The sequence below is a fragment of the Grampus griseus genome (genome assembly GCF_964374135.1).
Source record: "Grampus griseus genome assembly, chromosome: 10".
NCBI classification, from domain to species: domain Eukaryota; kingdom Metazoa; phylum Chordata; class Mammalia; order Artiodactyla; family Delphinidae; genus Grampus; species Grampus griseus.
The window spans coordinates 10,032,417-10,059,495 of NC_139004.1; the positions used below are offsets into that span (position 1 = coordinate 10,032,417).

General features: G+C 44.2%; 1 protein-coding gene across 3 annotated transcripts; it reads right to left on the minus strand.

The window, feature by feature from the left end:
- Nucleotides 1–1,579: 1,579 nt before the first annotated feature.
- Nucleotides 1,580–25,998, minus strand: TBC1D7 (TBC1 domain family member 7). Of its 3 annotated transcripts, none has more exons than XM_082663735.1 (11): nucleotides 25,865–25,998; nucleotides 24,385–24,504; nucleotides 23,261–23,341; nucleotides 19,653–19,840; nucleotides 15,592–15,729; nucleotides 9,556–9,701; nucleotides 8,157–8,286; nucleotides 6,217–7,123; nucleotides 5,998–6,083; nucleotides 5,639–5,728; nucleotides 1,580–1,716 (listed from the first exon to the last, which is right to left on the minus strand). In XM_082663735.1, exons 2-8 carry the CDS (start codon nucleotides 24,494–24,496, stop codon nucleotides 7,037–7,039), a joined length of 882 nt encoding a protein of 293 aa, XP_082519861.1. In that variant the 5' UTR covers nucleotides 24,497–24,504; nucleotides 25,865–25,998; the 3' UTR covers nucleotides 1,580–1,716; nucleotides 5,639–5,728; nucleotides 5,998–6,083; nucleotides 6,217–7,036. The 3 variants fall into 3 exon arrangements, with proteins under 3 accessions (XP_082519861.1, XP_082519860.1, XP_082519862.1); XM_082663734.1 differs by having other exon boundaries at nucleotides 24,385–24,541; XM_082663736.1 differs by lacking the exons at nucleotides 1,580–1,716; nucleotides 5,639–5,728; nucleotides 5,998–6,083; nucleotides 6,217–7,123 and adding an exon at nucleotides 7,161–7,679 and having other exon boundaries at nucleotides 24,385–24,541.
- Between the last annotated feature and the right edge of the window lie 1,081 nt (nucleotides 25,999–27,079).

The following is a 27,079-nucleotide window of genomic DNA, read 5'->3' on the forward strand; positions in this document are numbered from 1 at the left end:
CTTCATCACATCCTGAATATAAACTTTTAGCAATATCCCCAACATCCCCTAGAAATGAAGCCAGACTAATTTAAAAATGAGAAAATGGCACAGGTAGGTAGCATTCTCTGTAGCTTTTCTTTCTTTAGCAACCCGGGTTAAAGCTCTGACAAGGTACAATCTGAAATGTACAGTCCCTGCCTCCTTGCTATGCAAACTCTGGTCCCCAAGGACCAACATCATCAGGGAGCATATTAGAAATGCAGAACCCCAGGCCCCACCCCCGAGCTACTAAATCAGAATCCGAATTTTAACAGGGGCCCTAGGGGATTGCCATGTATGTAAGTTTTACAAATGGAAGACTTAAAGCACCTGCAATGGGCCTCTGATCTCCTAGAACACTTCTCAGGAAGCATCCTCTCTAAGATGCTGAGTGAGACTGTAAGTCACAGTGTCGCCTCTTGGAAGAGAACACACATTTTACCCGTTATCGCTGCGACTCAGTAACACCTAATGTTTACTGAGTGCTTACACGCGCCAGGCACTGACACGAGGGTACTGTGTGTCCTGCTGCATTCAACGCTCCTAGCAATCCTGTAAGGTGGCTACCATCACTATCATGTTACACAGGAGGACACCGTGCCAAGGTGCCCAGCCAGCAAGCTCCTCAGGGGTGTTAAGGCTCAGAGGACAGATAAGGGCAGTGTTTCAGGATGAGGGAGAAGCTTGGCATGGTGAAGCACGCTCTAGCCAGGGATGGGAGCCAGGAGGCCTGCGTTCCAAAGGCTTCTCAGCTACCAGTGGGTGACCTGGTACAACCCCCGTCACCACCCAGAACCTCGCTTTTCTCTTCTGAGTACTGGGGAGGGGAGTGTCGACCAGGTGACTAGCACGCCTTCCTCCAGCGGACGCTCAAGTCCAGGTGTGCCTCCCTTCTGATCCCGAAGTCAGTCAGCCTTGGCAGCGGCCAACCCCGACTTTATCCAGATCCACCCGACTGCCACCGGGGCTGGCCAGAGCCCAACTCAGTCTACAGACGCAGATGTTGGACACCCCAGGGGACGCATACATCTTTCCAAGCTATCAGAGGCGAATACACACAGCTGCTCCAGCCGCCCCCTGCCCCCCCCACCAGCCTTCTCACTAGACTCAGGTGCAGGGGAAGGAGCCGGGCAAAGCCCACTTCCCGTCAACTTCCAGAATTAGACTTGATCGGAAATGTTCCTAAGGAAACACCTGGCCATGCCAGACGCTGCTTGCCAAAGCTGCCAGTGGGGCATTCCCACTCTGCCCACCTCATTGCAAAGGGCCGGCCATACCATGCTCAGACCGGCCGGCAGAAACCAGAAATAAGCAGTGAAGGGAGACCACTCAGATGCAGTCCACGATGGAGGGCGCCTGGTACCCCTCCTGGCACCTGTGCAGGGCATGTCCAGTCACCAGGTTTGTCAGATGGAGTGGGAGCTTCTGAGAGTATCTCCCTGTTCACAGTGGCCCCTGTACAGTGTCCCTTGCTCACCGGCCCTGCGCTGCCATGGACACAGGGAGGCTCCTGGGGGCCATGAGTCTGTCTCCATGGGGATGGATGATCGATCCACAGGCAGCTCCAGACCCAAGATGGACCACAGGCTCTTTCCCATGGATTTAGGAAACGGGGCCAAGAGACTGTCTCCAGAGGCTGGACCTGTAGCAGATAAACTTAGGACCTCAGGGTAAGGCATCTTCCACCAGAGCAACCTGGACAGCAGAGAGAGAAACAGCAGACACACAGAGCAGGTCAAAGATAAAGGGGGCCAGTCTCTTTAGTCCTGTCCCAGATTCTAGCCCTACCCCCAGTGGGTTCTGAACCTCACCCCCTGTATCCTGTGATCAAGTCTCCTTGAGCAAGCCAGCGCCAGAACAATTCTGTTACTTGTCACCAGAGGAGTGAGGCATTCATGTATTCACCTAATACTCAGGGAGAGCCCAGGCAGGCTGAGATGTCCTTGGCACCGAGGGAAAAGAAAAGAATAAGACATGATCTATACCCTCGAGGGGCTCACATGCTAGTGTTCAATATAAACAGGTCATTCTAAACCAATGTATTAAATGTGGTAAAAAAAGACACAGAGTACCATGGAAGGAAACAAGCCTAGGGCAGAAGCCAAGGGGCAGAGAGTCGGGAGGGCTTCCTGGAGGAGGGGATGCTTGAGCTGAATAGAGATAGGAGGATGTAGCCCTGCAGTGGGGAGACAGTGTTCCTGACCAAGATGATACCAGCATGCCCAAAGATGGGTGGGGGACAGCACGGTTTCAGGGAGAAAACACATATGAGGAACTATACTAGGTAAAGCAGAAGTGTGCAAAAGGGACCAAGACACAGCCTGGACGCAAGAAGCCTGCTTTTTAGAGGGAAAGCACATGGAGTTTAATTAAAGTTCGAGACCACCAAACCAAAGACTCCTGAACCATTATGCATGAAACATTACAGAAGCTCAGAAGCAGGAGAAGGCACGTGCGTGCAGCTTGGAAATTAACAAGGGGCAGTTTCAGATAGGCCTTGAAGCCCAGGGCAGATTCAAACAGAGGCAGAGCCTGGCCACAGGCTTGCAAACCACGCTATTCGAAATTGTTCAACATTCCTCAGAGCTCTGTACTTTTTTTTTTCTTTTTTTTTTTGCGGTACGCGGGCCTCTCACTGTTGTGGCCTCTCCCGTTGCGGAGCACAGGCTCCGGACGCGCAGGCTCAGTGGCCATGGCTCACGGGCCCAGCCGCTCCGCGGCATGTGGGATCTTCCCAGACGGGGCACGAACCCGTGTCCCCTGCATCGGCAGGTGGACTCTCAACCACTGCGCCACCAGGGAAGCCCTGTACTTCTTAAAGTGCTTTCACATTAAGCTCACCTGATGCTCACAGCAAGTTGAGGAGTAAGCAATTCCAGTACCTTCCTGAAGGTAATGGGGAAACAGCTGCAGACTGAGTGATCTTGGGTCACAGAACTAACGGGTCAGCGCAGAGGCTCAGACCCTCCCCAGCACCCACGCCTTCCAAGGCTCTTTGTCACTCTTGCATGAATAAGAGAAGGGGACAAAGACCCATGCATTGCAGAGTAACTAACTTTCCTCCAGAGCTTCTGGGCAAGCCCAGGTCACCTCCACCCTGTGTGGCAGCTCAGGAGTGAGAGGTCCTCTTAAAGACTGAGAAAACAAAATACATACCTGTTTAATATGTCTTCCCTGCATGATTACAAGCTCCAACAGGGCAAATACAACTTAGCAATTAAACTCAGTACCTGGGCCATTAATGGGAGTGTGTTCAAATCTATTTCATGATTGAATGAGAATGAAGACGAGAACAAGTGAACCACAGAGTGGAAAGGGGAGAGAGGAGGTGGGGACGCAGGCCTGCCGGGGCATGGACACAGCCTCTGACAGAAGCGAATCATCCAAAGCTCTCCTCACTGCCACCCTCACAAGCCTTCATGGCATTAAGCCCAGAGGGCCGGGGGGGGGGGTGCGGGCAGGGAAGAGATGCCAACATTTCCAACAAGTACCCGGTTGCTACTTGGTAAAACTCTAGGGAAAGAAGGGTGACGGGAGACAAGCAGAAAGAGACCAAACAGGAGGGTCAGAGGTTAGCGTGAGCTCCAGCAGGCCCGAGCACCCCTGTATGAGTTCCTAGTAAACAACCAAGTAATCCCTAGGCTTTAGGTGTGATGCTGAGGTCTGAACCCCGATCGCCTGCTGTGCTATTCTGCTGGGGGTTCTGCTCGGTCGGGACAAGCTTCTTGAAGGATTTTTTCCTTGTCCTCTGATCACGTTCTCCAACCCCCCTCTGGGTGGTGGCCCTACAGTGAGACCAGCCCCGAGTGAGGAACTGTCACCTCACCTAGCAAGGAACCGCCCACTCACTTTTTAACCTCCATAGGGCAAGGCTGGCAGACCAAAAAGGAAAGGGAGTGACTGGTGAGGAAGGCAGTGAGGGGCCGGCACCCCAGCCTGCCCTGCAGGCCTCCGGGAAAGTTCCTCCCCTCTCTGTTCACATCGCCCTCCTCCTCCATCCACCCCTCCCCGGCCTCTTCAATCTGGCCTCCTGCCAGGAGCCACGAGCGGTTTCACTTGGCACAGATTCTAAAGGAGAAACAGCTCTTTGTTCCATCCACCAGAGGAAAAGGTCCCCAACTCCTGCTACAAAGACACCTTTTCACCTGTCAAGGCAAAGAAAAGCAGCCTCTAGGCCTTCCAAACCCAGAACACCCAGCTGAAGACAAAAGCTGCTTCTCCTCTGGGACCACTGGAGGATGCAAAAGGCAGAGGCAGAGGCAGAGGCCCTGCCAGCCATCCACACCCCTAACCCCTCCCAGAGGCTGCCTCGGGCTGCAGCGCTGCTCACAGAGGCTGTCACTTAGGCAGGAGATTGGACATAGTCCTGGGCACACGTGCTCTATTTTTACCCTCCCCACCCTCAGAGACTTCACTCCACATTCTGCATTTTCAGGGAGGAAAACTAAACCCCCAGTCACAGTGGGGAGCTGACGACCACAGGGCCCAGGGTGATGCTGCAGCAATTCAAGACGAGGCCGTCTTGTCTCACACCCAGAACAAAAGAGGATGGAGGCCTTTAGAGCTCTTTCCACACATCGCGGGATTTGAGGGTTGCCCACAGTTTTCAGGCAAACTTTCCATTAACAACAAAAAAAAGCACTTCATGCTAATGAACCCTGACCTCATTTCCTGAAGTGGCCTCACACACACACACAAGCCTGCGTGTGTACAATCTGTCAGTTTGATTTGTCATCAGGCAAAAGCCACACACACACACCCCAACCTTCCCTGCCCTCAGATCTAGAGCTTCTCACATCTATGTTTAAGGCGACGCTGTAAGAAGGAAGAACTAGAAACTCAACTTAGTAACGTTAAATCCCAGTTTTCCAAGGCAGGGGGAGAACCCCACAATTAGCCACCACAGTTTTGGCCACAACCGAAACCCTGGGTTTCTGCAGTATCCGGACAAAACGTCTCGAATAAAGGGAACGTGGGGCTATTTTCATCAGGAGCTGTGCTTCTCACAGCAGGCAGTGAGCAGAAACATCTTCAAAATACTGCACTCTCAGTAAAATAAAATTCTGATACTGAAATGGAATTGGATCCTCACCTCCTCTGTGTCCCTAGAGTGGGCCTTAAATTCTACCCAGATGGAGCCCTTTCGTTGTCTAAGGAAAACGCATGATAATCAGATTGACAAAACAAAACAAGACCCAAGACCCACACCCTATAGCAGACAAGGTTTTGCCAAACAGGGTTTGACAGCATATACTGTACTTGCAGAATATTTAATTTTCTATCCCTCAGCAGTAGGGCAATAGTCTTCCGTTTTGGCTCATCTGGACCCTCACCAGAATTTTAAGCGGAACTCCAGCCCCTTCGGCCCCCTCCCCGCCAGGTGCACTCCCTCCCTCTCCCCCCACCTCCCCCCTGCTCTGTGAGGCCTGCCCCTGCTTCTCCCAGTGCCGAGGTGGGAGCCAGCAGTTGGGATTCACTAACAGCACTTGACCTTATAATCTTTACCAAAAAGTTGTGCAAACTTTTATGGTTTGTAACCGTATGTGGCTCATAAATTAGATAGAAGTAAAGCGCTTATGACTTCTGTGAATTTCACATAAACCCCACGTTCACTCACTAGGTAGCGGACAAGTGCAGCAGGAACTCCTCGCGCGCTTTTGCTCACATCTCCTACTGGATTCAAAGTTCTTCGGGGCAGAGGCGATCACTGGATAAATGTAAAGTATTAACTGTAAGCACAGTTTGCTTTAAGAAGTTTTCTTATGAGTGTATTTTTGATTAAAAAAAATTAAATACTCTTGGATATGTTACTTTACACACGGGCCAGCTGGTTTCAACAACTCCGTGTGCTCTGAACTCTCTCTACAGCTATTTTCCACATTAGGCAGGGACTGAACTCTCAGGAGTGAGAGCTCCATAATTCCATGTCTCCTCTTTTTTGGGCAGAGGGATGGGGGCGTGGAGAATCCAACTCACCACTCGGGCTCCTGCAGGTCTGACAGGTGCATGAATCAGTTTCAAACAAAGGGCCCCGTCTCACTCGCCCAGCTCAAAGCCTGCAACTGTTCAACCAATAGTTACCATCAGGGGACGACATGGCCGGGGGTGGGGGGTGGGGGGGCATTAGATATTAACCTGAACCTGCCCTTTCACCCATTCCTATTCCAGGTGGCAGAGTCCTCCCCAGATGCTCACCCAACATTTAACGGCCCATCAAGAAAAAGCATGAGTCCAGCAAAATAAGTCCTCTCTTAGCAGGTAAATTTAGACACATTTTGTTCAGTAATATTTCACTCCAACTGGCACAAAGAGAAAAAAAAAAAGTAAGGCCTTTATTTAAACCTATTTAGCAAGACAAAGTCTCAGAAAACAGATTTAGATTTCAGAAGATTTAGAAAGTCTGCTTAGATTTCAACAGGTACTGTATCAACAAAAGCCGATTCTGAGTTGTCAACGTAAGGAAGCTGTTTGTCATTCCAGAAATAGACCTTAGAAAGTAACTAGCTTGGTGCTAAGTAGAGAGGAGCAGGGCAAGCTTGGTTACACCCTGCTTCCTGAAGCACCCACCCACCCTGACTCAACTGCTGTACAAGCTGGGAGCTATTTTCAAACAACGCTTTCAAAATGCTGTTCAGAACAAGTTCCTATTGTATAAGCACAGGGGACTATATTCAATACCCTGTGATCAACCATAACGGAAAGGAATATGAAAAAGAATGTATATGTATGTATAACTGAATCATTGCTGTACAGAAATTAACACATTGTAAATCACCTATATACTTCAATAAAATATTTTTTTTTAAATGCTATTCAGAGTTGAACTCTGTAGTTCTGTGTAATCAGAAGATGCCATTCCACAACACAGTGACTCCACGTATCTTAAATAAATTTTGCTGGGAAAACAATTACACTTTGAGTACCAAAGTGAGAACCCTATTATCAGTTTAGTAGATCATGTCCCAAAAAAGCCCTCTGGGCAGGCCTGGCAGACTGTCCACAATGTCAGGAATGTTCAGGCGGAGTGGACCGGGGTCCCGCAGTGTTTGTGCCATAAGTCGATGGCCTTGCTCACAATCGCATCCGAGCTGTCCTGGGGGATCTGTAAACAAGCAAACCAATCTCTGAAATGTGTTTCCGACTTCAGTATCTCCCTCATTTTCACTCTGGTACAAATCTCATTTCCACTGGAGTTTTCAGCATTTTTCAGAAAGTGATCGCACAGGAGGCTAGTGCCAGGATCTGTTTCATGCGCCACCTGAGGCCGCAGCAAGGAGCAGTCGTGTCATACCGCCTAGGGTCGAATCCTGCACTGCCCACTACTTGTGGACTCCTGGGCAGGTTATCTGAGCTCCCTGGGTTCAGATCTCCGTCTCTAAAATGAGGCAAATGATAGCCGCAATTCACAGGGCTCTTTACCGGGTTACATGACATAATTCACAAAAAATACTTAGCAGTGGCCCTGGCACTGTGAGCCACTAATTATTACAACGATGACGGTTCTTTGATCCAACATACCTTCACTTAGTACTTATTTACTGGGCCACTGTTCAACTGTTAACGTTGACTGATTAAAATATATAGATTTGGGGTCCAGTGACATTCATTCACACCTAAGTCTCTTTACTTCCACCTCTTCTTGCCTGGTTAAGGGTATTCTAAGATACAAAGACGGGGAAAAACAGATTCATTTTGACCCTTTTCAACATGCTCTAAGTTTACATTTCAGCACATTAACAAATCCAACTGGGACTCTACCAGAGATAGCAACAGAAATGAAAGGACTTACAAAATCCCTCAAAACATCAGGTTTCCTTTTCCAGCAACAAAGATCAGTCACCCTAAAGTAAAGATCTCACCTCGTCCTCTTCTTGACAAACCTCCTAGGGGTCACATCAGGGGATGAGACTCCAGTCCCAGGCGCATACACTCATGGAGACTTGCTGCTCAGACCACTGACCCCAAAGGACAGCACTACATCCACAGACCAACTTGAAACTTCCCGGGGAAAATTGTTTCTTATGATGTAAAAGTATACTATGTCTCTGAAATAATTTAATGCAATAGAAAAATCTGGCTTGCTAAACTGACTTCCCTTCTAGATTCAAAATTAAAACAAAACAAAGTACACTTACATTTTCCAGAAACTTTGTTATCTTCTCTGCACCGTTCAGTGCCATTACTTTTATTTTAAAGGTTAAGAGAATTTCCACAGCTACAAAAACTAGTATCTTACAGGATCCACTTATGACTTTATCCCAAACCCTGCAAAATAAAGATATAATCAAATTACGAGTTTGACGTTTATGTTTATCTAAACAGCTCAAATTTCAAAATTAAATCAAATTACATTTTCTTTTAAGTACCGTCGTCCCTCAGTATCCCCAGGGAATTGGTTCCAGGACTCACTTGCTGTGGATACCAAGATCCGTGGAGGCTCAAGTCCCTTGTGTAAAATGAGGTGGTACAGTCAGCCTTCTATATCTGCAGATTCCACATCCAAGGATTCAACCAACCACAAATTATAAACACAGCACAGGATCAGCTGAATCTGCAGATGCGCATCTGCGGATACAGAGGGCTGAGTTCATGAGCTTCAGAGAAGAGCTACGAAGAAATCATCACCAAGGAACACAACACAGATCAGCCGTTTGAAATCTATTTCAGACGCAATCAGCAGTGGAAGGAAAGAAGGAACCGTGGCTAGAAAGTATCAATATTTGCTCTGCTAGGAACTGACCAGTATGCCAATTCCCTAATGTTTCGAAACTGACATTTTCGGGCAGGAAAGTCCTAAACCAAAGCTTAGATTTTACTAACATTTTGTAATGTTCATATAATCATTACATGGTAAGGAACAACAAAAGCAGCAAATGAAATGATAAATTCGATTTCATTTTCCAGTGGTTTAAATTCCTTAATTAAGGAGCCAACGGGAGCCAACTGAATATACTCTAAAATAACTATTCTGATAACTCCTATAAACTCTTACAGTTGGTATTATTCTATACATGCCAAGTGCATTGTCTTGTAATGTCCTCTGTACATTCACCTTTCTCAACGGCAAAGCTGTGGATGGGGTGATCCAGGCACCGAAATACCCGTAGCACGTCTGAAGTTGATGGAAGAGCTGAGTTTGAGTCTCAAGCCTCTCACTGCCTTCAGCTACTTTCGAAATACACATTTTCTCTAGGACCTGCTCCATTTCTGGAAAAGGCCACATATACCCCTAGAGACTCTTTCACACGGGAATACTGAACAGCATCGAACACATTGAGGGCCTTCAATTTCTCTAACTGTATGTTGTAACATTTTTAATATTTATATTAATGAGATATTTCTAATGTTTCTAACTTTATATATAATAAGCAGAATCGTGTGTTGTTATGTTAGCTGCTGGAGAAGTCAGCATCAAATTATTGTATTGTTCTAAAGCAAATTCATATTCCAAGATGATCACGTTAAAAAAAAAAAAAAGAACACAGGAATTTTCTGCCTCTGAGCCTGCAGTCCGTATTTGAAAGAAATACTTGCCTCTGTAAGCTGGATTCAGGCAAGCAGCCGGCGAAACATCTCTTGAACCAGAGATCATAGGGAAGTTTGGACACTGCAGAACTCGTCTTCAGATGACTCAGCAGTCGGCTATCTTCCAGGTTCAAGTATTGTTCAAAAGCCTTTGGCTAATGATTAAACAGGAAGAGATTACTCAGTTCCTGTGACATAATGTTACCTGATCTTACAGCCTGTGATGGAAAAGTTTACATGCTGAACGCAGGAAATGCTAGAAGACAAAGCTTCAGGCGCATTTAAGTCACTGGTGAAGCAGCAGTTTCCCAGGTCAGAACTAACCAGAGGAACCAAGCGTCCAGGACTAAGGGGTTTCCTGGGACAGTCCCAGGCTAAAAGGAACCGTTAGTCACCCTAGTTAGTCCCAATTGTGCTAGCCAGATTCGACAACCTAAGACAAAAGTCCAAACCAAAACTCAGTTGCTCTGGGGAGCTAAGAAAGGCCCGCGTTCTGGCTGCTCTAGGGCAGCAGGTTATACGTTCAGGGAAAGGACAAGGGTTAAGACCCAAGAAACAGAGCAGGACTAAAGCGGGGACAGGGAACTAGGAAGAATGGAGATGAAAAGGCCCAGCAGTCACTGATGCCACCTACGCTGACCCACGTGGAGCACACTCTGCACTTGGCAGCTACAACAGGGGTAGCTCTGTCCCCAGCAAGATGTGCACAAGAATTCCGGAGAGGTACAGGAATAACACAGGGGGACAATGCTCCAGGGTTCCGTCTGGCAGCCTCTCCCATGTACGGTTACACAGCAGCCAGCACTAGAAGACTGGGGTGGGAGCTAACAAAGCCGGCTCCCAGACGGGTCTGCTGTATTTACAGGGTTCTCTGGCAAAGCACAGATCCTAAGGTCAAACCCTCAAGTCTGTACTCTCTATCCAGAAGGGCACAACCAGATCCCATATCACCTGGCCAAATGCAATTTTTTTTTTCTTAACTAAATATCTGCACCACTGTACTTCTGCCAAAGAGGCAATTCATAACCTTTACAATGTCCACCGTAGCCAGACACTGCTACATATATAGGGAAGGGAGTAAAAAGCAAGATAGCTTTATTATAGTGTGTTATAGTTAGCTCTTTGCCGCTCTCTCAACCAGGTTGGAAGCTCCTTGAAGGCAGAGATGCTATGATGGGAATAAGCAGAGACGATGGGTACATCCAGGTGGGAATCCTAACCTATAAACTTAAGAAGCCAGAAAGAGTTTCCCAGGACAGCTGACGTTTCAGCTGGCCCACGAAGAAGGGATGGGACTTGGCCAGACAAAGAGGGCCACAAATTGATATCTGGTCCAGCTTAAAGGATAAATATCCCTAAATAAAGAGAGCTTCTAAAAAAGGAAAAGGCCAAAACCTCTATAGGAAAAAAATGCACATGGCTCTAACCCATATGAAAAGATGCTCAACCTGGCTATAATAAAAGAAATGCAACCTGAAACTATAGTAAGGTATCCTTTCTCACCGATCATGCTGGCAAGAACACATACCAGGTTGGCGAGGCTATAGGGAAACTGGTGTTCTCATCTGTTGATCATGAGTACGCAAAAGGGTATGAGCTCTACAAAGAGGAATTTGAAAAAAACCTAGCTGAGTAACATATGCCTTTACCCCTTGATCTAGGTCAATTCATTTCTAGGAAATCTATCCCCCATATATACTGGCAAATATACAAAAAGATACATGCACAAAGCTATTCACCTGTTATAACAGCAAGAGACTGGAAACATCTCAATTAGCCAACAATAGAGGATGGGTTGAATAAACTAGGATGGAGTGGTATGCAGCTGTGAAAAGGAATAAGGAATGTCTCTATATACTGCTCATGGCATAATCCCCAGCATACATTAGGTTAAAAAAAAAATAAAGCAGGGTGAAGAAAAACGTGTATCAGATACTACTGCTAAATCTAAGAGGGTGAATATAAATACATATCCATGTGTGCTTTTTTTTTCTTTTTAGTGGAAGATGACATTTATACTGCCTGAAATTTTTAGGACACAGCAAATGGTAGAAATGGTAGATGTGATGATTTTATTTGTATTTTACTGTAAAACATTTAGGTTATTTCCAATATTTCCATGACTCTCATATACTTACTTTTAAGGAAATAAAGCATACCTCAACAGAAGGCAAAACCTGGCAAGAGATTTAACCACCTTGAGAGGAATTTATATTAAACTTAAGAAGAGGCTGCTAATAGTGTTCATTAAAAGAAAAAAACCCTCTCTTTAGGACAGCTTTTAAAAATTATATCAATGGCAAGGAAAGAAAAGTCACTTACTTTAATGACTAAACACAGTTAAGACTGAGATGGCTTAAAGGCAGTCTGATCTGAAGAGAACAACAGAGACCTTCCATGTCACACCACTGAAGCTGGCCTCTACTCTCCTTGGCAATCAGAGGCCTCATCAAAGAGAATTTCCAAAAGCTTGTATGGAGAGGAAAGCTGTGATGTAATCCTATAGATCAGAACACTACAACATAGAGGCATCATCACCAGAAATATTCTTTTCTTTGGATGTCAAAAGCCCATCACCGTCTATCATGTGCACATTTCCCCAGGATTATGAAACAACCTATGCTCTGTGATAACAAATTTGGTAAAACCACAAAAATTTGAAAAGATGACAGACAAGATTTTAGAAACTAACAAAAAGCTGGGCAGAAGAGATCTAGTATACAACAATAAAAAATTTTAAGCAGGACTAAACAAGGTTTAACTAAAGACAACTTTTTTTTAAAACTTGACTTTAAAAGTTTAAGTCACACACACAAAAAAAGTTTAAGTCACTTGATGGTGAAATCAAATAGCAACACAAAGGAAATTTAGCTTTTCTTACACATTCTGAACCTTAAAAAAAAATTTGCAACTATAAAAATCCTATGTGCTAGGCACTATAATGTACATGCGAAAATAAACCCCCTTTTCTGAAGATGGGGAAATTAAGGTTCAGGGGACATAGGGACATTAAGTATCTTGTCGATTCTAAAATGCATTTCTTTAAAAAAATAAAAAGCTCAAGGCATTTTTGAAAAAGAACAATAAGAGGGAAATTTCCCTACCAGCTATGAAAATATGCTAGGAAGTTAAGGTAAGTCATATGGTACTGGCCAGGAAACAGACAAATACCTTGATAGAAAAAAAAAAAAAGGAGCCCAGAAAGAGATAAATATATATATAAACCTAGTACATTATAAAGAGGGCGTTACAAATCTGTGAAGAAAAGAATGAACTGACCAACAGCGTAAGTGGTAGTTCTACTGCTTATTAACTGTGTGGCCTTGGACAAGTTACTTAACTGCTCTGTGCTTCAGTGTCCTCATCTGTAAAAACAGATGTGTTAAGATGAAATAATTCATCAGCAAAGCAAATTTAGTCTTGGTTGGCATGAATCATGTTCTCAAACTTGACCAGAGCGAGGAGGAAGAGGGCGGTGGGGTGCTGGCTGAAGCTGTGCTGCAGTTATAACCACAAAAGAAACAGTCACGTCTGCGTCTGATGCCAGTCACAAAGGTAAGTCCTTCACCAATTAAAGAACTAAATTTTTAAATGTTCAAATATTTTTAAAAGTTAGAAGCTTTTTAAAAACTCGTTTTTAAATCTTGGGATTAGAAAGGGCTTTCTAACTGAGATACAAAACAGCAAAAGAAATACCGATAAATCCAATGGTATCAAACCTTTACATCTTTATACAACAGGGAGAAATATTTTCAGAAAAAATATTTAACTTATTTAACAAAGAATATCCAGCATCCAGCATATAGCAATAACTCTCACCAAAAAAAAAGGAAAGACGGAAACAAAATAGAAAGGTAGACAAATATGATGACCAATAAACATACCCAAAGCTGCTTAACTTCACTCAAAAATGAGGCAATGGAAATTAAAATGGGCTACCATTTCACTATCAGATTGGAAAAATTTTAAGAGAGTGATACTATCAAGTACTGGCAATGGGGTGGAAAACAGGAAATCTCATAAACTGTTGGGGGAAGCAAAACTGGTACAACTTCTGGGTAAGTAACCTGGTAGTTAACAAATTTAAGTACGTCTCTTGCAATTGAGCATCTGTTGTATAGGTAACCCACCCTAGACACACGCACACATACACACATGGGAACACATCACGTACACGGAGTGGGACTGTCAGCATGGAGCCTTTACATTAAATTGGGGCAAATTCTTAACAGAAAATACTATGAGAATTTTTTAAAGTGGTTCCAAATGAGCGACTCTCAATCCTAGCCTCATTTCAGAATCACTTGGAGTTTTAAAAAAGTAGAATTCTGGGGCCTCACCCCTCTGAAGATTCTGATTTCATTGGTTTGGTCATTTTTAAGAGCTCACAGGTGGTACTAATAGGAAGTCAGAACTGAAAACTACCTATGTGTATTGACATGGAAAAGCTCCCAGACATTAATCTTTAAAAAGAATTGTAGGGCCGTATGAACAGTATGATAATACTTACATCTTAAAATTATATATATATATGTTATATACATATACACACACACGTGTTCATGGGAACGCACTCGCAACCTCATCCATTCCAATGCACATAGAATAGTCTAGACAAATACACACCAAGCCGATGACAATGCCCACGTCTTAGAAAGTGGGGGAGGGGAGGCGCTGGTGCAGGTCTGTGACAACACTGGATTCATTTGGATTACTTAATACTTCGAGAATGTATCTGTTACTTATGTTATTAAAAATAATGAATTTTTAAACAAACTATCAAAATGCTACTGCATTTACTCCAATAATAAGAAAAGCGAATCAGTATGGTTCGCACCTCTTGATTTAATCAGGCAGCTAACATTTCATTTCCATATGCTCCAATGGCATGCTTTTATTGAAATTAAGTGAATTAAATTTCAAAATTCTAAAATCAAATTTTACTTAATGCAAGTACATAAAAACACTCCTGTTCAGTGCCCTGGGAAACGGAGGGCCGAAGTCTTGCCGACCACCCTAACGGACACAGCAGGGATGGATCTCCAGGGCCTGGCTGACCTGTGTCCCGCCCCTGACCCTGCGTCCTGTACACGGTTACTGCTTTCTACAGAATTTCCAAGTAAAACAATTCAATGACTTAAGAGAAAAGACTCGTTTTTATAACATGAGGGAAAACACTGGGCAGAGAGAATGGCAAAGGACCCCTGGCTTGTGCTGATGCCAGATTCCCAAGTCAGAGTGTACAGGCCACCGGCTGCCTTCCTCACAGAGTCCCGACTCTAATGTGAGATCACAGTGTGCCCAGCTAAAACGAACCGACCACATTTCCCAGGCTCCACTGCAAACTGGGGTGGCCTAGTGACACAGCCCTGCCCGCCAATAGTCATGCAGAAGGCAAGTCTGTTAAAGGGTGACAGGCTGGCCTGGCTTGTCACTTCTCCTCCTTTACTTTCATCTTTGCTTTTCCCTTCCTGCCTAGAACAGGGACGTCATGGCTGTCACTCCAGCATCTGTCATGGGATCACGAGGGGAAGGATCACACCTAAGAAGGCTAGTACAGGAGGACACGAGCCTGGGTTCCTGGCCATACAATGGCTGTGGCACCAGCCCTGGGCTGCCTCCCCTCCAGACTTCTGCTTACATGAGAGAAGACAAAGCCTCTGTTACTTGGGCTTCCCATTCTACACAGCCAAACTTAAACCTTAGTACAGACGGTAATTCTAGCTAAAGTCAGGGGATTCTGGATCAAGATAAGGAACACCATAGAGCGGGGGGTGGGCAAGCTACAGCCTGCAGAGGCCAAATCCGGCCACAACCATGCTTGTATGTATTTTGTGTGACAACAGCAGAGCTGAGACATACACACCCAGCCCACCAAGCTGGAAATATTTACCATCTGGCCTTTTACAGAAGGTATCTGCTGATTCCCACCACAGAGGGTCCACGCATAATTGTAGCAGCACCAGGAGATAAGGGTCATTTCCTGAGGACCCCCATCACCATTGCTCACGCCCACCCCAAAATAGCCATAACATCATCCCTCACCAGCTGGGGTAGAAAATCCCGGTACTTGTTATTCAGTTGGTTCACAAAGCATCGGGTGAGCCAGTAACAGTCAATGCTATCTTCCACCATCTCTTCCATGGCTTTAGCAATGGCAAGAAATACTTCATCTTCTGGCTCCTGCAAGATTAATAATAACTCTCAAGAGGGAGGTAGAAGAGAGAAATACAGAATTCTTTAATAATAATGAAGCCTTGCTCCCTAGATTCTGAAGGACCTGCAATAAATCAAAGTGGGACCAAAAGAGCACAGTCCCTCACTAAAAAGATGACCAAGGGGAGATGAGGATGAGTAACCAGAGGAATCCGAGTCAGCGCTGCTTCTGAACACTCAGCTTTCAAGCTGAACGTTCAGAGATTTTCCAACTTCTAACAGTAAGGCCAAAGAGTCAACACAAACCCTAAGCAAGGGCTGACTCTACACCCAAGAGTATTCTCTGCGCTGGAGGAGAATTCCTTTCAAACAGAAGTGATAAACAGCAAACAACTGGAGACCTCTGTCAATAATTTGCAAACATTAAATGACCCCAAAAGGACTAATAAGCATTTTATTTCAAAGCATTCATACATAGCTTTAAATTTTTGTTCTATCTTTAAGCACCTAAAAACCTAAAAATGACCCTAGAATCAGAATTTTAGGACTTTGAAGAATGGCATTTCTCAAACCCTGTGTCAATACTCAGAGCATGAAAGCAAACCCTCAAGTAAGTTTTGAAAGAAATCTCATAAAAACTGGAATCCACTTGAAAAACCTGTTTTCTAACACCATATCTTACACCAAAAGCTTTACATTTTCATCTAGGATTTAACAGCTGAAAGATTTTAAACATTGAAAAGAAACTAAAAAGTTTCCTTCTACTCCCCTAAGAAGTCCCAAGTTAAAACCAAAATACCTATTTTAACAGAAGTATTGCATTTTAGGCCTCCTATCCACTTATGAACATTCTACAAAATGTCAAGAACAGCAGAAAGTCTCCTTTCGTGGACTCCCACCCGGCCCTGGCGCTGTGCTGGGTGCTCCTGAACCTGGCATCTCAGCGCTGCTCCCAGTTACTCTGAGACACAGCCAAGAGGACCAGCGCCCTCCAGCTGAAGGCAGCTTCTATGTGCCCAGCCCTGTGCCGAGCACTGTCACACAAGTCTCATTAAAAGTTAAGGAAAATACAGCTTCTAGGGCTTGGTGACCAAGGAGCCTTGAGCCCAGAACAAAACTTGGACAGCACGTCAGCCTGAGGCCACGGTACAGGTGCCTGGACCTCAAGCCTGGAAAGCTGAACAGGGGTGAGGTGGAAACGATAACCTACCATCTAGATCTCTTGAGCTAATGGATAATCTAACCTAACTTCATATACAGTTTAGGAACTTGTGTAGTACTATCAGCTAACTGCATTCTGCCGATGGGAAATAAAATTTAAAGTTTGAGGGTTCCAACTATTTTCAGGAATGTTCTCTCTTGATAAACTTCATCAAAGTGGACGACCTAAGATTTGCCCATGGGACCCAAAGCAGCCTCAAAAACAAAGCACAAGTCGAAGTCCAAACTGCTGTGCTAGCACACTGCAATCTTCAACAGCCACCAAAAAAATTACAGAACAGCACAGTTTGCAGGCAAATCCCTCTTCCAAACAATTCACTCTGTTTTAGCCAAAAGTTAAAATGCTTAGAGTGAACTGCAAGTTGTATTAAAATAGCCAAAGCCCAAGAGCTATAGTCATTACTTTGCCTGCCCTCCTCCACTCCCCCTGTCTTCCCTTTATAAACAATAAGCAGTCCAAGAAACTAGAGTGAGCGGTTTGTCAAAGGTGAAATCTATAAAGCAGGCTGGAGCCTGTGGGCCTGAGGCCAAGGAGGGGTCAGGGCCAAGGAGGCAGCCAGTGACTACAAGGCCTGTGCGGTCTGCAGGCCAGGGCCAGAGAGGTGGCCGGCCGTGTTGGTCACAGACAGAGGAACGAGCAAAGAAATAAATACAAATAAGAGGCGGCTTCCATTAGCCTCACTGTCACTGCCAGAGAAGGAAGTTGCAAATATAAAAAGGGTGAGGGCTGAAATGAACTTGGGATATTAGAAAGGAATTGGCACTTCTGGCATTAACTCAGGGTCTTCAATATAGAAATAAATAGATATGTAAACATATAGGTGTGTGTATATTTCCTAGCTGTCTGCTGAGAGGGCCTAGAGGCAATGACACACCAGGGACAATGAATATACCTAGCACCCTGTTCTTGGTTTCTAACTATAGTACTCCAAAAAAAAAAAAAAGCCTGATTCCAAGCCTGGGGTAGGGAAAGTATAAAATGAGCCTGGAATATCTTTTTGTGCCAGAAAGTAAGAAAGTGCTCAAAATGATGGGAACTTGTCAAAAAGACACAGAAGTCACAGGGCTTCCCTGGTGGCACAGTGGTTGAGAGCCCGCCTGCCGATGCAGGGGACACGGGTTCGTGCCCTGGTCCGGGAAGATCCCACGTGCCGCGGAGCAGCTGGGCCCGTGAGCCATGGCCGCTGGGCCTGCGTGTCCGGAGCCTGTGCTCCGCAACGGGAGAGGCCGCAACAGTGGGAGGCCCGCGTACTGCAAGAAAAATAAAAAATAAAAAAAATAAAAGACAAAGAAGTCACCTTGAAGGGGCTCCCGCTGGCTAAATATGGGACAATTTTAACATCAAAATAATGGTAGTAATGAATTATAGGCCATTGAATAAAAGAGGAATCTATAAATTCATACTGATATACATAAATGAGGGAGAAGGGAAAACTCTTCCTTACAGAAAAGTCAACGAATAAATGCAGAAGGAACGAAGGAGTTAGAAGATCACCATTTGGCAATCAGCACAGTAAAAATTGTTTCAGGCCAGAGTCAGTGGATTGATAATTACATAGTTTCAAAGTACCTCCCCACACGTTACTTATTAATTACAAAGGGAAAACAGCAACCTCACCTTGAAGAAACCTGGCAGACACCACCTTAACCAAGTGATCAAAGTTAGCAGCAAGAGTAATAAGTATCATATTTCTGTGGAATTCCTGCCAGAAACGCAAAACTAGATTTTAATCATGAGTAAACACACAAACCCAAATTGAGAAATGTTCTACTGGCCAGCACTCTTCAAAACTGTCAGTCATGAAAGACAGAGGAAGACTGAGGGACTGTTCCAGATTAAAGGCAACTAAGACATGGTAAACGTAATGCATGATCACAGATTGGATCCTGGACCAGAAAAAGAACATCGGTGGGACAGTCAGTAAAATTTCAATAACACCTACAGATTAGTTCATGGTATTGTATCACTGCTAATTTTCTGGTTTTGATAAGTAACCAGAGTATAATTAAGATGTAACATCTGAGGATGCTAGGTGAAGGTATATGGGAACACTTAACTCTTTATGCAACTTTTTCCTACTATCTTAAAATGAAGAATTAAAACAGAAAAAAAAATTTTTTAATCGTCAACAAATGGTAAAACTAGTAGTTGAAAGTTTGATAAGTTCTGAACCACAACTTTTATTGTTTAGATAAAGGGCATTATTGGGACAATTGGTCAGACGGGAATGGAGTCTGAAGATTAGATGTTAATACTGTATCAATGTCAACTTCTTGGTGTTGATGACAGAACTATGGTCACCTAGGGGAGTGTTCTCATCTTTAGCAAGTATACACTGCAGGAATCTGAAGGAACGGGATGCCACATCTACGTCTTATTCTCAACTGGTTTGGGAAAAAAAATATGTATACATATATAGGAAAAATAACAAGGCAAACACGGTAAAATGTTAATGACTAGGGAACCGGGATAGAGGGTATATGGGATTTCTTGATAGTATTCTTGCAACTTTTCTGTAACTTTGAAATTACTTCAAAACAAAATTTTAAAACATCAGGGAGATTGGGTCAAAATGTACAGGGCTATGAATGTCTGGGAAAGATGTGTTGCTTTTATTCTACAAAGAGGAGCCATTGAAAGTTCCTAAGGTGAAACATAACGCAAACAAAGGCTGGCAGACGGAGCAGGTCTAAAGCTGAACCAAGGGCCAGACAAAAGCACCACTGACCAGTGCAAAGGAGGGGCTTCGAGGCAACTTCCCAGACTCCAGCCGATGCATGTAGAGATAGACTTCAACCTGAGGGGTGGCATCACTGATAAAGCGAATGACCTCCAGGGCGTGAAGGACATCAGAGTACTGCTCCTTGCGATACATCATCACCTGGGCATGGGACTCATGGTGTGGAGGCAAGATGCCTACAGAGACCCGGGGCAGGGGAAAAAAAAAAAAAAAGGGCAAAATACTGAGGCACCAATCCAAATTCCTCTTCTATGAAAGAGAATCCTGTGCAAAGCTGCCTACCACAATTAGACTAGAACTCACACAAATATTTAGTTACCGTATAGATTATCTTTTAGAAATTCACACTATAAATCAAATTTTAAATACTATCAATATCAAATGGCAATTACATCATTGATATTAAAGAGAAATGAAACACCATAAAGCCTTTGAATAAATGTGCCACATAAATTCAAGATAAATCACACCAGTTACAATAATGATGTCATTCAAGTTTACGGCTGTCAGCCTTGGGCCACCCTTAGCTGCTAAAGGCCTATCTCCAGTTGCTGTGCTTGGCCCCTAATATGGAATTGTTCCCATCCCCCAACCTCCACAATTCATATGTTGAAGCCCTAACCCCCAATGTGACTCTATTTGGCAACAGGGCCTTTAGGAGGTAATTAAGGTTAAAAGAAGTCATAAGGTGGGGCCCTAATCCAACAGGGCTAGTGCCCTTGTAAGAAAAGGAGTAGCCACCAGAGCTGGTGTGGTTTCTCTCTCTGCCGTGTGAGGACACAGCACACCAGGAGGTGATACTTCACCAGGAACAAAATCGGCCAGCACCTTGATCTTGGACTTCCCAGCCTCCAGAACAGTGAGGATATAAATTGTTATTTAAGCCACCCAGTCTGTGGTATTTTGTTAAGGGAGTTGTAGCTGACAACACAGCCCCCTTCATCTTAGAACCACCACCAAGTGGTCAAATCCTTTTCTTCCCCAACAACTAAAACTTGCTCAAAGTCCTAAAGTCTCTTTAGAAGGAAAAAAAATCTCTAATTTTCACTGCCAAAGTGACCTTATATTACATTTCAATGCCATTTTATGCTCATTAATATATTTAAACATGATGTCTACTCATTAGACTTTGGGGCAAGAACCACATTTTTTAAAATACAAACAAATGGCATGGAGAAAACACACTGGAAAGAGCACTGGATGGGCCTTCAGTCAACTAGTCCCAGAGGTGTTAACACCAAGATGCTCACAAATGTCTCTCCGGGGACTTGTTTCCTTATCTTCCAGAGGCAGGAAATGGCATGGGTAAGCATTTCACCAAATGTTCTCGGCAGAACATGACCCCCAAGGGTCTTCATGAGAAAAAGAGTACCAGAGTCAAATAGATTTGGGGAGTGGTGACAATGAAATTAAGGCTTTAAGTTTTGCTATAAAGAAAAACATCTTCCTTTATTTACCCCAGCCTCATTAAACTTCATGAAACTGTATCGTAGCCCAAGCTCCAGAGTCAAAGTTCCTGGGTCTGAAGTCTAGCTCTACAGTTAACCAGCAGGTGACCCTCAGCAACTTACTTGATCTTCCTGTGCCTTAGTTTCTCCATCTGAAGAATGGGAAGAATAATACCCATCTCACACAACTGGAATGCTGACTAAACAAATTAACATACATAAAACACTAAAAGTACATGGCACATACTAAGCTAGTGTAAGTGTTATTAGCTAGTACACTTGACTATGGCTCTCTCTTTGGTGCAAACTACCACAGATCCAGTATTCTAAAGAACATTCTGGGAAACGTAACTTGGATGAGCTCTGAAGACTAACACGGTGGGAGGTTAATGTTGGAACCAAACTCCCAACATAGCGTGGCAGCTCTAAATCTCGAGTGCCTTTTTAAAAAATTTTAAATTAATTTTTGGCTGCCTTGGGTCTTCATTGCTGTGCGTGGGCTTTCTCTAGTTGTGGTGAGCGAGGTCTACTCTTCATTGTGGTGGGCGGGCTTCTCATTGCAGTGGCTTCTTGTTGCAGAGCACGGGCTCTAGGCACACGGGCTTCAGTAGCTGTGGCACACGGGCTCAGCAGTTGTGGCGCACGGGCTTAGTTGCCCTGAAGCATGTGGGATCTTCCCAGACCAGGGCTCAAACCCGTGTCCCCTGCATTGGCAGGCGGATTCTTAACCACTGCGCCACCAGGGAAGTCCCTCGAGTGCCTTTAATGGCAAAAACAAGGGAGACTCACCTGATAAAGCAAGCCACGAAGAAGGGAGGTGATGGACAGCCTGACAGGCCTTGGCGCTCAGCTGCAAAGGACAACTGTCCATCTCATACTAACCCACTGGCATTATCAGTTAATAAGACACACAGTCTTTCTCAGCAGATACAAATATGATCGACATTCCCACCTAAAAGGCATTTACTTTGATGGGCGCTGGAAACACTAAGATTTTTTAGATGCTCAGGGAAAAACTGAGGTCGTTTTCACACACTCTCTATATTTTAACCGCACGGTGACCTATTAGAAAAGTAAGTGTACAAAGGCTGGCAAGAGGCACAACAAAAAAGGCAAAGCACAGTGCTTTCTAGCACGGCTTGCATGCCCTCGCTGGCTCCACATTACACAATCAGATTCGGGACTCCAGATTTTTCAGGTCCTGAAAATATAGTACATCTTGGAAAGAAAACAAGGTCTAGAAATCTAGCCTAACTTCAAATGGGCTCTACAAACCTGAGCTCAAATCCTAGCTCTGCCACTCACAGGCTATAAGGCTTCAGGCAAGTTATTTCGCTTCAGTCTTTTTTCCCCATTGGTAAAATTGCAACATTGATACCTGCCTCATAAGGGAATTCTAGGATCATCCTAACTTCTGTTTTTTTTAAAGGAAGAAAAGGAGGGTAGTAATGGATGGGTATTTTCTACATCAGCAGGCTCAGCAATAACAGAAAAAATAAATCCTTAGCTCAAAAGGCATACTGCCAGTCACTTGGGGCACCTAATACACGTTTTCTTCCACAGAAACTGAGCGAGACTGTTTTTCCTTCTCCTTCAGCCACTCTTCACTGTAAGTTATTCATTTGTGCTTCTAGGAAGTAAAAACTCTTCAATTCCTTTTTTGATTCTGACAGCACTTCTTAGGAAGTTATACCTCTACAGCTGGGAGTCACAGACTAACAAATCCAGAGCTAAACCCTAGGAGTTAATTTAGCTCAATATCCTCATTTTACAGATGAAAGAAAAAAAGGAAAAAAAAAAAAAAAAGAGGCCTACTGGCATCTTCTGGAAGGTTACTAAGCTGACAGTAAAGCCCAGACCAGTTTGCCTTTCTCCCGGGCCCAATGCTCTTCCCACACCTTGTCTCAGGAAGGTGCATCACTGTCTCTTCTAATGTCACCGGACACTCAAGAGTGACACGCAGTGGACTGCCTCTGAAGGTCACCTTCTTCCAGGCTTCCAAAGTGAGTGGTGATTCCGGCTCCCGAGGTTAGACCCAGTACACCCAGTAAAAGGCCTAAAGAAATCCTTTTTCTGACTGATAAGATGCCAATGATCCCATCATTCAATATTTTTGAAGATAAAGTTTCCAAATCTTGGAAATCATACCTAGAAGCACCTTCCAGACCAATGCACGGTACATGGATGGGAGCGGGAACCTCTGACTAAAAGTACAAAGTTTCTCAATATCTAGAGGAAGAAAAAGAAAAAACAAAAAAGATTAGATGCTTTTCATGCTGATCACAATAGGTAAAGATGCATTTCATGTCTGAAAACCAAAAGTATAGTAAGACATCTCTTCGGAGGCAGGCTGCTATATAATCAGCAAATCTAGGAAAGGTAACAGTAGACTGACTTCCAGCCCAGGTGTTCCAACTAGCTATGTATTTTTTTTTCCAACTAGCTATTTAAAAACAATTCGTGTTTCACGGTGTAGGAGACGCATTTTGCATATATTACTACATTCACTATAACATCAGCAGTAGTTACTATTTATAGAACTTATTTCATTTATCCACATCGCAAGCCTGTTGGGTAGTTATTGTTTCAAAGATGCAGAAACTGAAGCTCAGAGCAGTTTGCGACTTTAAGTTTACATCGCCGGTGAGTGGCACAGTCAGCCTGCAAATCCCCACATTCACCAGTAAGCCACATTCAACCATCTTGGGCCTCAGTTTCCCTACTTGTCAAGTGAGAATTAGAATACTTAAAATACAGACTGCCTAGTGAGGATCAAAGGTCAGGTGGGAAATGTTTTTGAAACTTTAAAACACTCTATGCATTTAAACTACTGTTTTTAACTATGGCTCAGTTTATTCTATAGCAATAGAACAGGCCTTATTATGACTGGCTTAGAATAAAAATGTCAATATATAATGCAGTTTCAGTATTTCCATAAAAGAAAATCATGGCAAGGGTTGCTGCAAATTTACCCAGAAGCTATGATGACACCTCTGAAAATTGAGAAAAGAAAATACATGGGTCTAATAAGAGAAAAAAATATTACTGACTACTAAAGAGGCCTTTCAAAAAGGTCTGGCTCTGACTCAGTGAAATATAAACTTGAAAAATCCTTAACTTCTCCCAAAATATACCATTCTGCTGCCATCCTATCATTAAAAAAATACGGCAGGTAACCAATACCTCTGGACATCTTTAAAGGTAACATTTAATTTCAGAAGATCTGGGAATGACTGAGAACCAATAAGGTAAATTTAACTTATCAAACTCACCCAGACAGTCATCTTTTAGGAGAATTTCTAATGATTTCTTTTCTTCCACTCCACGAAACCCCACTTTTTCATAATATACTGAACGGAAGTTTCTCTGGGAGTCCTCAGTCATGTTTCATTCTTGGAGAGACAGAATAGGGAGCAGAAAAGAGTGAGCCTAAAAACAAATGAAGAATTGATGAAAAATTGAATGATTTTCTCCAACTTTTCCATGAATCTGATACACTATGATAAATGGCCTGCCCTTGCATAGGACTCAGTATTAAACCTTCCCTTTTACACACCCTAACATCACCTCACCTTTGCACCTTGGCCAAAAACCAAGATATAAAACAAAAGTCCTCTGAGCTGCTGTAACAGATGGCACAAGGTTCATGCCTTAGCACTATTAGGAGAGAACCTAGCACAATGGTATATTCTGCAGCTGTTACACACGTTCAAAGAAAAAAGTTACTGAAATAGGAAGACAGACAAAATGTCATGCAAAAGGGATTACCAAATATACATGATGACTGTTTAAAAAAATTTTAATTAAGAGTATTCCGAAATGTTAACAATGGTTATCTTTAGGCAGGATTCCAGATAATTTTAATTTTCTTTCTTTGGCTTAGCTGTCTTTTCTAAAATGGGCATTTTGTAAAACAAAAAACTAAGTTATAAAAAGAGTAAAAAAAAACCCCACAAACCCAAGTTCCTCACTTAGTTTTCCTTTAAACACAATTCTATCAAATGTAATTATCAATTCAAAACCCACAACAGATTAAACATTAAATTATAAACCAGAAGAGGGGCAGGAATGTAGCCGGTTGACAAGTGATATCACAGAGTTGGAGACAAAATAATGACTTAGAATCTGGCATCAGAACTCAAAAAGTTCGCTGGTCTCTCTGGTTCTTTCACAATAACCTTCAGTAGGACTGAAGGCAAGTCGTCAGGAAAAGGTCAAATTAGGTCTGTGTTTTAAGAACAGAATGGATGTAATGCATTTTCCAAAAAATATACCACTGCCTGCCCCAAACGCTTAAAGCGTCGGTGCAGAGTATAACCCTCAGGTTTTAGAAATTCCGAGATGTCCCCAGGGGCTAGGGGAGGGTTGAGTTCTAGACAGCCAAGGTGTTCCTTATTGACAAGATCCTCACTGAGACGCTTCGGGCACAGGAAAGAATAGAATTCGTTTAGATTGAGGAATTCTACAGGGTACTGAGCTCTTAGGACCAAACGTTTTTTAAAAGCAGGATTCCAAAGCATTAAAACACTAAATAAGGTGGGATTTATTTAAAAGCAGCATCCAAACAGCTGCAAGGCGATTCGGTGGCTGCCATCTAAGGACACCATCCTCTGACTGCAATGCAACAGCAAACGCGTCCTCCGGGAGGAAATAAAGTAAGTTTCCTTGCTGCCCAGCAGCACCCACCTGACGGGAAAAGTAAACACACCCTGATCCAAGACCCCAGGTCCCACTCTCCCTATTATGCTTCACCTCTAGTGGTGGAAACCACACCCGGGTTCAGACTAAGTGCTCCAGGGAGGCAGCGGAAACCTGACCCGGTGCGCGGACCTGCCGACCGCCCAAGGCCCGCCGGGCGGAGGGAGACGGCTGAACACCCGCGCCCAGAAGATAATACCCAGCAGCCGCGGCGTCCGCCGGACGTGACGTCAGCTCCGCTCCACGGGGCGGTGCCGAGAGTGCGCGTGCGCCGAGAGCCTGCGCGGAAGCTCCACCCCACCCCACCCCCACACGCTGTGGGGTTGGAGACTCTGCAACCCAGACACGTGAAGTAACGGGATGCAAGTCAATCTAGCATCAAGCTCCCCGCCCATTTCCCGCACCCGTCTCCCTGCTCCCCCTACTCATTCCTGGTCTGGAGAATCTCGCGACTACCTTACTCCCGCTGTCCCGGGCGGCGAGTGCCCGGGATGCTCTCTCCAACCCTACCCTGGAGGTGATCGCAGACCCCAGGATGGTGCTCCTTAATCTGTCTGCGGTGGCAGACCCCTGCTTTGTTTTTATTTCCTTTTTCCTGGTATGTGGAAATAAATGACCAACCAAATGAGAAGTGTAGAGCAACTTATTGAGAATTTGCTGTACGAGAGAGTCAGCCCCACTATCACTTCTATTTGGGCAGAAACTCAAAGGCAGGCAGAGGAGGGGAAAGGTTGATAGTGGAAAAAAAGGGAAGGTTTCAGGTGTGCCCTCGTGGGAGGCTGTTGGCATGGGGAAGCGGCAGGTAGAGGAAAAGCCGGGTGTCCTATGTGATCCGTTAGCCACATCTGGCTTTCTCTGGCTGGTCCAAAGTTGAAAAGCAGGGATACAAATTAGGGAAGCTGTAAGTTACTAATCAAGTCCAGGCCAGTTGCTACAGTAGTTATTGTTCCACTTCCTGGGTTGTTTCTACAGCTAGCAGTCAGGCTGGCTTCCTAGGCTGGTTTTTGTGGATAAGGGGTTGTTTTTCTAGGCAGGTTGTGGGTCCGTTCTATTTTCATGTATGGTCGACTACTGTCTGTATATTCAGCCTCTCAATTAAAACACTATAAATTCTTTGAAAACTGAAGTTTAAAAACAAGATATACAAGCCCCAAGTTTTTAGACTCAGCAGACAAAATTACTCTTTAAAATAGCTATTAAAGTTTATAAACACTTTCTCTGCTTACCTTGTCACAGACCAGCACTGGTCTCAGGGACAGCCCTCCAAGC

What these genes read in the sequence shown, in the direction of transcription:
- TBC1D7 (XM_082663735.1), bottom strand. Translation starts at nt 24,496, where the DNA reads ATGACTGAGGACTCCCAGAGAAACTTCCGTTCAGTATATTATGAAAAA. An exon ending in GGTCTGGAAGGTGCTTCTAG is followed by an intron (nt 19,841 to 23,260) that starts GTATGATTTCCA and finishes GGGTCTCTGTAG; the next exon opens with GCATCTTGCCTCCACACCAT. An exon ending in GGGATTTTCTACCCCAGCTG is followed by an intron (nt 9,702 to 15,591) that starts GTGAGGGATGAT and finishes TTTAATCATTAG; the next exon opens with CCAAAGGCTTTTGAACAATA.